The following is a 13013-nucleotide window of genomic DNA, read 5'->3' as shown; positions in this document are numbered from 1 at the left end:
GCTAGATTTTTTTGTATTCAGAGCAGACATATTGTATCAGACCAACGATCTGGTTAGCTCCACGTTCTGTTGCAGCAATGGTTGCATTTAGGGGGCAAGAAGATAAAGTTAAACAATGAGGAAAACAGTTTTGGTGTATCCACTAATATCATTAAGAGTTACATATACGCTTAGCCAGAGGAAGCATTTCATATTTACTAGGCATTAGTGAAAGCATTCTTCATGAACTCATCTGATCCCTTTTGAAAAGCATTTCTATTTCTAACATTGCAACATTCTGTGTCAGTGAGTTCTGAGATTCAGTTTTGTTGTATGTTTAAAAACTTGTGTTCATTTTAAGCTTGTTGCTTAGTAATTGTGAAGAATCCTTTAGTACCTGTGCTACATGCCATTCCTGATTGCTCAGGTGTCTGTCATAGTCCCTCCTCGAAACACAAGCCCTGCTATATTTTGTTTTGCTTTGTATGAAGGCCATTATTCCAGCTGATTATCCTAGCTGTCTTTCTCTCTGTTGTTCCTGCTATTGTGAATCTCATGCTTCAATATGAGGTGATCACTACTCCATATTCTGCACAAGACAAGCTTTTTTTCTCTTGCGTTGCTGGGCAGGGTTTTGTTTGTTTGCTGTGGAGTCTTGCCATAGGACGGTTCCCTTGGTAATGTCCACAAGCAGAAAATTTCTGTTTCTACTAGTTCTGATGGACTTTTTTTTTTTTTACCTTTTTGGGTGTGGGTGTTTGTTTGGCTTTGGTTTGTGTATGTGTTTTGTTGTTTTTGTTCTTTAACAGGGAATGTTCTAGAGTAAATTACAATAGTTCTAAACAATATATTTTAATTTATTCTTTACCTTTTAAGATGATGTGTCCATACACGACTTTCACTCTTGAATTGTAGAATTCTCTAAATGTCTAACCTGTCTGGAGGTAGGCCACACTATGTGCAAGACAAGACCCTTGAAGCATCAACCTTGAAGAATATCACTCTTACTTCCTGAATAAGGAAGCTGTGCTTTATTTGTATTATATATGTGGTTCCCTAACAGTCCACAACCTGAGGTCTCATGAGAAATTCAATTTTTGAAAGTGTTTTCAGAACCAAACAAGAAATTAAACATGATTGTAGAAGTTCTGGAGAGGCCTGGCATTTTTCATAGCTAAAGTAGTTAGTTACTGTCTTTGGCATCGTGTCTGTATGTCTGCTTTAAAAAGAAATTGGTAGAAATTGAAAGGTGATGGATAATAGTGTCATGTCTTTTGTCTAAGTTGGCTATTGCGGTTATATTTGAAAAGTGAGTTGTGTTTTTGTATGGCTCCTTAGTATGGTGTTTGCTTTCTTACATCAGTTCTTTAAAAACAATATTTGTAAAAAGCAAAATTTTGGAACAAAAATAGAGGTGACCCAATTAGGAGATCCAAATAATTAAAATATTTATGTACTGATAGAAGAAGTTGTGGGCTTTGAAACATAGGTTAATTATCTGAAGCATTTTCATCCAGTGTTATAAACTGTTGGATACAATACATGGAAATACTTGCATTAACTAGTTGGATATAAATACAAGTGAAACATTTGGGATCATATTCTGTGATGGAATGCATGAGTTCCATAGGTGTATTTATGGTATTTATAGTTGAATAATATTTAATAGAAGCAGAATATATGCTACTCTTAGAAAATATCTTATTAGAAATTTGTAGTATTTTCATATGGTATGACGAAAAGATCCTGTTAAACATTTGATTTACTTAAATACTTTGCTACAAAGAAACTATGTATTGGCATTGGTTTTCAAATTACCCGTTTTAAGAGGAAAAGCAAAGCTTTCATTATAAAATCTTCATGAAACGGTAGAAGTACACAGTGAGGGCAGAGGTACATAGCATTAAGTCATTAGTCACTGAAGTCTTTCTACTTCAGCCTTTCTTCTAAATCATTATTTGGCTGTACAAAGTATTAGTAGTTTCCTCTTCCAGACATTCCTAAATAAGTTATGCTGGTGAAACTGAGTAAGTAAAAAAAAATCATGTAGTATATAAAACTGTTGGCTTTGTTTAAAAGATGTGTGTAAATTTAAATAGTTTTGTTTTCTGGGTTTCTTCTGCAAGTCATTTTAGAAATGTGAACAGTAATGTTTATAAATCCTGATCTTCTGTATATGAGGGCAAACTTGTTTTTTCTTTCCAGTACTGAGCAATGATTCTCTTTAAAATTTCTCCTATTAAAACATAGCTGTATGCCATCATCAAGAAATCATTAATTCCAAATGTGTAGCTTTCAGTGTCTGTTCTATATCAGATAATTGACAGTAAGATGTTTGTTCCAGGGACTAAAGAGTAACTGAAGTTCCATAACCTAATTCCTTGTCTGTGAATGGGTTTTTCTGCTAACTTGCATTATACCTCTATCTTTAATGTAGGTTTATGAAGCAGAAACTAAACATAAAACTTTGGAGAAGGAGTTCCAACAATACAAAGAACAGCAAAGTAGTAAACCAGAAATCCAGCTACAGTCGGAAATAAATCTTCTCACTTTAGAAAAGGTATCTTGGATTTTTCTAGTCTTTGAAAACTGTTACAATTGTCTGTTCACTGATACAGAAGTTGTAGAACAATATTGCATGATAAACTGGTTAATTTCTCCACTTTGTTTTACTTTTTTCAACAATTTCTTCAGACTTTAAATATTCAGACACAAATAAGGCCAACAGTAGGCATATTTCTATAGAGTAAGCAGAAATGTTAGAGGCTTACGCAAGGAGAAACCTAACCTATATCTTTAAATTGCTTCCACCTTGATTTATCCTGAGAACTATGAGCATTCTGTTTATAGAGCTAAATAAAGATGAGGATTTTCTTGTGAGGATTGATTTAGACTGGTATTCCATTATCTGCATATATGCATATATGAAATATTTCTGAAAAGAGATTGTGTTCTTATCATTGGGATGAAATCACTGTCATAAATTCATTTCTTAGAAATTTTATGTGCCTTCTGTGGAGGATATTTTGCTTAATTAAAACCACAGATATGGACATTTAATGTTCAGAATTATTGTGAGATTTGAGGCAAATTATTGACTGAATAAGGTGGAAAAACATGAACCAGTCATCTTGGCATGAAATACTGTGTTATATCACAAGTCTGCATGTTACTGTATGCTTGAATAGCTTCTAATAATGCAAGCAAATAATTCAAAATATGCTTCTGTTTCTACAGACTTTTAAAACTCTTAGCCTAAATATTTTTTTATTTTTGTTACATTTTAAAAAGTCAGTGCTTTAAGATCTCCACAAATGTAATAGTAAATATTTTTTTTATCTGATTAAAAGAAAACATCACTGCCTCTGAGTTATTAAGAATGCTTCATTTCTTGGGTTACTGCGTTCTGTGTGCTTCATAACTGCTTTCATTTGCCTTTTAATACTGATTTTTTTTTTATGCACAGAATGCAATGTATTTTTAGTGTGTAACATTTTAAAAAATATTTATGTCGATAGTAAGATCAAAGATTCAGACCAGATACACAGTTTTAAAAGAATGATTTGAACAAATGTCTATTTCAGAGAAATAGTGTAGCACATATCTTCCATCAGCTGCAGGAAAGAAAAAATCTACACACCTTTTAAAGGCAAGATTTATCCATCAGTGTTTCTGTTAAATTAGTGTTTATAATCTTGCTTTGAAAAAAAAAAAAAGGGGGGGGGGGGAGGGGGGAAGGAGCTGCTAATTTGAGAATCTTAAATTTAAAGGTTATGTCAGCAGATTTAGTGCTAAAAACTTATCTTTTTCTTTTTGTATAGACGGCTATCCAATAAAAATAAGGCTATATTTTAAACAAGAAAATGTTCATGTGCCATAATATTTATGTTATCTTATATGACAGCTTTGGATGATGTTGTATGCTGTGCTACATAAACACGTTTCTTAAACCAGACCCTTTGTATATATATATCTTTCAGTTATTATTACTGCTGTTATTGCTTCAGCTGATATGATTTTAATTGCTTTTAGGTTGAACTTGAAAGAAAGTTAGAGTCAGCTACCAAGTCAAAGCTCCACTACAAACAACAATGGACGAGGGCTTTGAAAGAACTTGCAAGGTTAAAACAGGTATGCATGTTTTCTTTAGTCGTATGAGACAACCAAGTTAATGTAGTGTTGGAAGCTACTTGTAATTGCTGTTAATTAGTGGCAGTTTTCATTTTATTAGTGTTTGTCTTTGCAAAAGTAAAGCTTTGAGCTACACTTACTACAAAAATGAGAATAGCAAAACTGGTTTGAGTTTGACATTGAACTCGGGAAAGACCAAGGCTCAGGTTTGCAAAGGCTGGCATAGCTAAAAGCAGGTGTGATTCAAAAAAATAAAAAGTTTATTAATCTCATTACCAATAATGCTCGGTTGGCACTTCCGCAGAAGATATTTTGCATCTGTCCCAACCGTCTTGGTCAGTTACAGTCCTAACTGTTCTGTATTTTAATTATAAAATGAATGAAGAATAGAGATGAGAAACAGATCTTAGCTTTTAGAAACAAGAGGTTAAGGTTTGAATGCTGTGAACAAAGTAAACTTCCCGAAAATTTAAACTGAAAATTTAAATTTAAACTGAAACTTTATTCTGCTTTTGGAAATCCTAACCTCATGCTAACATGACATGCTTTTCTCCTGCTGTGTTTTATCAGAGCTCGTGCATGTGTGTGTATATGTGTAGATAGTCATACACATATGACTTGAAAATACTCTCTTGAAGCTTGCAGGCGCAGCAGCTTTATTCCCTCTGAATCCATATGCCTCTGGGTGTTTTGTCATTGCCTATCTTTCCTGAATTATGGCAAACATTAGCTAAACTATAGTTGAGAATGAAAGCATTTCCATTGGCCTTGACAAACAAATTAGTAAACTGTTAATCCCGTGTTGCTGAACAAACCTTGACACAGACATAAAACTTCAGAATTCAAGTTTAGTAAAAGGTTTTTATTACCTGTAGTCATACCTACTTCCTGCTTGAGGAAAAGTCTTTTAAGGATTATGGTTTCTACTTCCTTCCTGTTAGTAGTGAACTGAGTCTTTGGAGAGTAGAAGGCTAAGTTGACCGTCTTCTAATTGATAATTACCTTTTTTTGATCTATATTTCTCTTTGAAGAGAGTGAATGTGCTGTGTAATTACTATTAATAATCAAAAACTTGTCTTTATTTGCTGTCTTCAAATCTGTCCTTTTTTGCCTAGTAATAAAAGTAGTAATGAATTCTCATCTTGAATTTCTAAAACATCTGTGCTTGACAAGATGATAGGAGGAAAAATATAAATCTTACCTCTGATTAAGATTTCTTTAGCAGCCATGAAATGTTCAGGATAATTTTCCTTACTGCCATATTTAAAAATTCCTCTAGAATAAGAGAATGTTACCTGCCAGATTAACACTAGTGGATATCAATATCAGATTTATATTATAAATTTCATCACCGTAGACCTGACAATCTGAATTTATTAACATATATAGATGGTTTCAACTGACCCTCTTGTTGAAAGTCTGAGCCATAAAATAAATTGGCCTCTACAGTGAATTATCCTACGTAAAACTTTACTACAGAACAAACCCTTTCAAAGTAGTTTCTTCTGTTTTTTGTACTCCTGTGCTTCATCTTGTACTTAGCCAATTGATAAAGGATTTAAGTGACTTTAAAGAGCCAAATAAAAGTTGAAGCAGAGCTGATCAAAAACCATTTACTGTGTTTTAAATATAAATTTGGAAACTGTTGCTTCAGGAATTCTAGATTTGCTTTAGTTCAGATCATTTGTGCAATTGTGCATAGTTTGACCAATTTCTTGTTTAAGTTGGATTAGTACCATGTTAATTTTGCATTGCCTCTGGTGAATAGCCACAGGGCTGTAATCTGTGCCAGTAATTTGTCACACCAAAGCTCTCTAGAGAACTATACAAAACATTTGTGTAGTGAGGATTAGACGCTGAAAGCCATATCTTAGATTGTTAATAAATGTTAATGACAAAACCCAGCTGGTAAGTCTTGGAAATGAGATCTAATGCTTTGTGCCCATTGCCAAAAAAATGTTTAAACAGAGATTTCCATTACTCAAAGGTGACCTAGTACAGTCAATTTGTGAATTAAAGAAGCATAATCTACAGGCTAAGCATTTACTAAAATGCTCTTCTGATTTGCAGCCATAAAAGTCAATGTTTCCTTAATTAAAATCTCCTTTTAGTTTGGAGCTAGTTCTTAGCACACATCTGTGATGGGTTTATATTTTGTAGAGTATGAGATAGGGAGTACATAACATAGAGGAGTATGGGACTGTTCATAGAAAATGCTCTAAACTTCTCCATGTCTAGGATTTTGAATGCTAATCACAGTGCCAGTGGTAACCAAAAAAATGAGGGCACATTCTTACCTTTGTTTAACAGAAGTTAATTGAATTCAAACACAGTTTGCAAAGCTGAGTGAAAATAGACTTTCACTATCTACCTTTTCTTCCCTCTTTGTTACTCAGTGCAAGTCTCTATTAATACTTTATTATTCAGCTTTAGGAAGACAAAAGTGTTAACAAGTGAACTGCCTTTCAAAGTTTTCTGATTGGGAGATCTCAATACTACACAAATGAGACTTCCATAGTTTTGATGTATGTGAGCATTATTTCTGAGAACAATCAATTTACACAAAATTGCATACATGCTTACAGAGATCTTGGATCCTAAATTGAGTTCCCGAGTGCAAGAAACAACATATCAGAACAAAAATCAAAGCTGGCAGAAGTGTCATTTTCAGCAATTGATTGTCTGTGTTATAATCTATAAATTTAAACTTTCTAAATTTACCTGCGTATATTATTTAGTGTTCTGGGAGAAATAAATTTCTAAGTCTTTTAATGTGTTTGTGCCCTACGGATCTATTAAACCAGCACTGTTGCATTGGTTTAAAACAACAGAGACTGTATTGGCTGGCTGACGTTCACTCTGTCTTGTCCAGTGTCTTGCTTATCCACTCAGTAATTAATTTGATTAATTTGTAAGTAATTTAGACAAGGATGGGATGTAAATCTTTGTTTAAAAAAAAAAAAAGAACAAAAAGAAAAAACCCCACAGTTGTAGGTCCAAGTCTTGGTTAAAAACTGTGTCTTGAAACCATCCAGGCCCTCCTACTGACTTGTCAGCTCTGGGTTATTTTCAGAAAACTTTACTTGAGTTCCTTAGCTTCAATCATAAGTTTTTCCCACAGACTTGCATGGTATGTGTGAGTGGGAGAGTGAATAGTGGCTGCTATTTAGCCATTGTTTAGTCTAGTGTATGTATGTTTACATCTCCCTTTTGGATTTATAGGCAGCCACGGCAAAATAAAGATTGTGCTTCCTTGATTGAAGAGCCTCTTAACTAAAGCACCTGGTGGCATACAGGGATTCTTTTATGATCTGATTATAATTGAAATTTTGAAGTTTTTTTTTATTATTGGTTAATTTTTATTTAATGATGATAGTCCTGTAGTACTGTAGGTGTCAAAACATGACCGAAGTTCCTACCATGCAGACTCCTGGAACAGTATTCCATGTCTCAAGCACTACATTAGAGATGCAAGCTGATGAAGAAAAGTAGTAAAACATTGAAGTAAATGATCTTATAGCTGGTGTGTAGCTTTGTTTGGATTGGCTTTGTTTTGTTTAAGGGGATGTAACAGAAGGATGGCAAAATATCAAATTAATTAGAGACAGGAATATTGGTGATAAGCTTTACCAAGGGGGGAAGAGGAAAGAAAGTGAGTGAAAGTAATGGTGTGACAAGCAGGGCTAAGTAAGTAGTGGAGAAGAAGGTACCTGGGCCAACTACAAGTATATTTGAAACAGTAGTTTTCCAAGTAGTTTGCACATGATATTCTTGGTTCATCTGTGGCTGCTTACTGTAGGATAATTGCTGATAGTGGCGATGCAAGAATAAAGTTTCCAAGAGTTCTGTGCTTATAGTGGGTCTTACCTTCTATCCCTAAAGTTGCCTTTAGTCCACCAGCTGATGATTCTGGAGTGTTCTCTTATCTGAAACTTAAAAATGCAGATTTCTAAAAATTTAAAATTCTAACAATTCTCAAAACAGCTTAAGTGGCTACAATAGGCAGTTGGAAATGAATCTGGAATGTTGCTTATTTCAGGATATATTATAGGAGCATATTATCTCTGGAAATGTGAAGTAAAGCCTTGGTTAAGAATTTTAAGCATGTGAGTATTTATGTTCAAACTTTGTATTCAAATATAACTTAGTTTTCAAGTTTGAGCATAAAATGAAGATCTTACAAGTAGCTTTAGAAATGTTGGGCTTATTGATTAGTACCACAAATGTTCGGAAGTGCTTTATTAATATTGTTTTTTCATTTTGGAAGAACTCACAGTAAATTCTGCTAAATTTCAGGTACTACTATACAGTAGAGTTTCATTCCTTCTCTGGCTTAAAAAACAAAAGTGTTTGCCCAATGAATTATTTAACTCTGATGGGAAAAGTGGGTTTAATACCTGAATGTCTGATACAGTGGCACCAGTTTATCATTCATGACTGTGAATAAGAAATCCTTCCTTCTATCTCATTGTAACAAAAGACAGTCTTTTTGTGGTCCCTTAACCTATCATAACAAAATTGTATATAAATTAATTCAAAATCAGCATCCCTCACTTCTTACCAAACAACTGTTTTAAATTCTTTGCCATCTTCTTGTCTCAATGGATTTTTAGGAAATGAATTCCTGGTGCTCTGCTATGAATGCTGCATATATAGAGCAAGTTCGCTGTTATGCACCCTACAAATTGTTATGACAGACCTTTAAAGGAGTAAAAGACTGATGTTGGGAAAGACATTTGAAAATTACTGACTAAAAAGTGTATAACTTAAGTAGCACACAGGATCCATCATAAATGACTCTGCAAAATCCATTCTCACTTCCTTGTGTGTCTTTTTTTCCAAGTTGGACTGTCTTAAACTGAATGCTGGGGAAGTCTTGCCTCAGAAGGTGTGGGTTTTTGTTTTGTTTTAATTTTAACTTAATATAATTGTGCTTAAATGTCATTATTCAGGGTAATGACATGGCACACTAAAGAAATTCTTGACTTTCACTGTTATAGAACTAAAATTAATCTTGTCATTTCCCTCACCCCTCCCAAACAAGGAAATGCCAAATATTTGTCATGTTTACATCACTGTTATATTAGTAATAAAGATAAATTTCTATTCACATTTATTTGAAAGCAAGTCCTACATTGAACTGGGGACTGATGTACTGATAAGCTTTTCTTCTCTGTGGTGAAAAGGAGAATTTAGCACTTCCTTTATGCAGACTTACTGCCGTGCAAATCTAGGGCTATTATCCTAAGCAACAAGCATGTTCACTAGTGGCACTGATTTTTATTTTTTTAAATACAATTTTCCCAGTGGAAAACATCAAAAGGAGCAGGAACTGAGCAAGGGATTCGTCAGGAAAGCCTTGCTTTTCCTATACCTCTCCTTGGCTTTTGCATCATTTTCTCTTTTGTCCTTGCCTTGGTTTTAATAAACATCACTAAAGATGTTTCTGTAATTAACTCATTCAGTGGGGGCATAAAGGACCAAGGTATTAAATGAGAAGCCTTCTGATCAGTAGAAAAGCACTAGGAATATTGTCTTCTTCCAGGTCTGATTGAGCTTTGGGCTTTGTTCTATTAACCTTCAGTATATGTACTTCTAATGTATACTGCTTTGAGTTTAAAATGCATTTTTTGCTATCATATTGCCACTGTGAGCACGCTGCTGAACAGCAGAAACCTCCAGATCAATGAACTTTCCTGTCTCAATTAGTAATGTGTCAACTTGTCATGAAACTTGTAGTCCCACATGCTTCTTGTGGCCCCCTCACAGTTATCTTTCCTCTGAAACTGCAACTGTAAGAACACTTGCAGAATCTTTCCATGTAGATCTGAGTAATATACTCCCCAGACTGAAAGACTGCATGAAAGACTTCTGTTCAATGTAGTCACAGCTATTTGATGATTTGTGTGTATTGTCTTCTTATAATCTGTTTCATTAGTAGGTGGGGATGTAATTTTCTGCTGACATAAAATCTTGCCGTGCTAGTAATAAGAGACACGTTGCTCTGCATTAATTTACCAGTATTTTGTTTTTAGGTGATGTTTGCTCAATGTACCTTCAAAAAAAATTATTTTGTAGAATTACTGAGATACAAAAAATTTGACAAACTTACATTAATGCCCCAGCTTTCCATGCCAGTAGTCCTAGTCTAAAATGGGACAATTAGAGCATGAATAAACTGAACTGCAAGAGCAAGGAGACTTTTTTTCCAAAGTGAATGCTGTTCTTACCATCTACAAAAATGCACTGGGCTGATGCTAATTGTATCTGCAAGTCAGTGTAGGTAGAAAGTCTAAAAAGGAGGAAAAAATGAGATAATGGCTGCTAGAAGTCCTCACTTCTGTTAAAGATCTGGATTTTTGACATCACCTAAGAGGAAGATGTCAGCCTCATCCTCCACAGTGGTGAGTTTTTTTCCTACAGGTGACACAGTTTGCTTGTAAATTGCATTCTTATATAATTTATTGTGTGGTCTCCAAGACTCTTACCACTTTTAGATAATACAAAACCAGATTGTACTAGACAAATTAATTCCAAAACCGGAACTTGAATATGCAGGATGTGCTGTATCTACTACGGGGATATGTATAGCAAGTTTCTTTAGACTTGTAGTGTAATCAGAACAGTAGCTAATTACAAGACTGAATTACTGGATTCTTTACCTGTAGGGACAAACAGATGGAAATTTCTAGACTTGTTTTACATGTACAGGGCAACAACTGCTCTCCCAAGGCTAAAATAGAACTTTTTCAAATGAGATTTAACATACTGGAAATTTTAGGTTACATGTTTCCCTTAAGCTATTAATCTCAACTTTTTTCTTCTTTTTTTTTTTCTGAAAAACAGCAGTATTTTAACTTGTTTCATTTAGCAAAGCAAACAACTTGAATACAACTATCAAAATAGTTAAGATAATTATATTCCTCCTCATAACCCACTGTATGCTTGGAATTTGGCTCTGCTGTCTGGATGCTGTTGCCTATCCAGCTATTTGGAAACCAGATAATATAATAGTGATATTTGCTGGGACTCTAAAAAAAAAAAAAGCGCCCTCTGTCTTTTCTTTGTTAAATACTTCAACAATAATGCCTGATTTGTAGCAGTTTTAAAAATGCAAATATCTATCTTAATTAAAAACATTTGATGATTAAGAAGTTCTTAATATATTTGGTATATTGCTTAAGTGTTTAATTTTCATTCTTTTAATAACTTGAATCATGTCTCTAGTTGGAATTTACCTAGTTTTAGCTTTGAGCCCCTGCTTTTGATTGAGTAGGAAAAACAAACAAAAAACTAGTCAACTGATGTGAAATATCAATCTAGCCTATACATAGGTCAGCAGTAGATGCATAAGATCTTGAAACCCTGCTTGGATATATATCTTTGAGTGTCCTCCAGCTGCTCTCAGTCAATTGATTAAGTACCTCATGAACCAGCAGTTGCAGTCAGGGTGTTGTGTTTAACAGACACCAGTGAATGTATTCTTCGTTTATCTGTTTCCTTTTCAAATGAATTCATATTTTTGTCCCCATAATATCCCACTCCTTCACATTCACTTTTTCCCCACTGAATAATTCTGTACTGGCAGCAGACTGTTTATTCCAGAAGGACTTCCTCATTGATTAATGTATCAAAGAGTGGATTCTTTTGGAGTCCACTGTTAACTTCTTGCTCTTGTGGAAATGATCAATTGATAGCCTTTGTCTGGTCTTGTAAACCCTGTGTCATCTGAGAGGACTTCTGTGACAGCTTAGTTTTGTGTTTAATTGTAGGTGATTTCTTTAGTGTTTTTGAGTCATGTGGTTGGTTTGTTTTTGTTTTTAAGAATAGTGTGACTTTTTACAAAAACTGGATTCATTTTAATAGGTGTACCCATATATCCTGTTAGTTTTGGTTTTAGTTGTGGTTTCAACCAATTTGGCCATGGTGGAAGTAAGTGCTGCTGGTAGTTCCTGGATATTCCTAAGGCTTTGGCGGGGGGCGGAAAAGTGGAGAAAGAGTTATACCTGTGGTGTCAACACTGATTTAGTGGTATGTTATACCTCCAGTTAGTCTTGCAGCATTGTGTTTTAATTTCCCTAGAACTCTTAAACTCTTGGATAAATATCAGCCGACTGTAGTGACTTGTTACTGTTTGCTGTATATATTTGTATATTCCTGTTCTAAAACCTATTCTGCTTCAGTCTGAGAGTCTTCAAACCTGTCCCACATAAGAAATGGAGCCTCGCACATGGGAATGTTCTTCTGCAGTGAAATCTTGGTGGGGAACTGAGGACTACGGGCTTATCTTCCCTGAGCGTGGGGGCTTTTTATGCTTCAGTCATCTATCAGCTGTGGACTCTTTGGCAGGATTCATGGTTCTGGTTTCATTATTAGTATGTGTCTCTTTAACACGTTGTTCTTCAGGCTTTCTGACCTGTCCTACTGTGGGTCTAACATTCGATTTGCCTGGTTAGTGTATTGAATTTAGTATTTTAAAAAAATGTATTTGGGGCATTACATATATGCTGTGATTTCTTGTGAAGTACTTAATTTATTGCATTGCCTGATCATATTAATAATTAGTCTTTGCTTATACAAATTCCTTGTGAAATTTAGATTTTCCTATCACTTACTGATCATCAACAGGAAGCTCTTCAGATGCTGGGAACTGAGGTTCAGGAAACTGCCAGAGTAAACTCTTCCAAATATTATTAGGTTGATTGTGTAATTAATACACTCACATGTATCAAACAAAACTATCTCTTTTATTTTTTAAGCCCATAATAAATATAAGACTGATTGTATTAACAATCAAATATTTCAGATGAAAGCAATGTCAAAATTACAAAGGTAACATTGCAGTTCACAATATGTCTAGATCCAGGATGTTTGTGTAACCTTCTGCCTTAATTTTTAACTAT

General features: G+C 34.4%; 1 protein-coding gene across 1 annotated transcript in view; it reads left to right on the top strand.

Moving 5' to 3' along the window:
- CEP120 (centrosomal protein 120) overlaps nt 1–13013 on the top strand; it is a 39796-nt gene that overhangs the window by 22997 nt on the left and 3786 nt on the right. The window contains exons 18-19 of the mRNA XM_082075183.1: nt 2417–2539; nt 4012–4110. Coding sequence (XP_081931309.1) covers nt 2417–2539; nt 4012–4110 — 222 coding nt within the window. The remainder of the gene's footprint in view (nt 1–2416; nt 2540–4011; nt 4111–13013) is intronic.

The sequence above is a fragment of the Streptopelia decaocto genome, assembly GCF_964273445.1.
Source record: "Streptopelia decaocto genome assembly, chromosome: Z".
Lineage (NCBI taxonomy): Eukaryota > Metazoa > Chordata > Aves > Columbiformes > Columbidae > Streptopelia > Streptopelia decaocto.
This window is presented reverse-complemented; position numbering and strand designations above follow the sequence as displayed.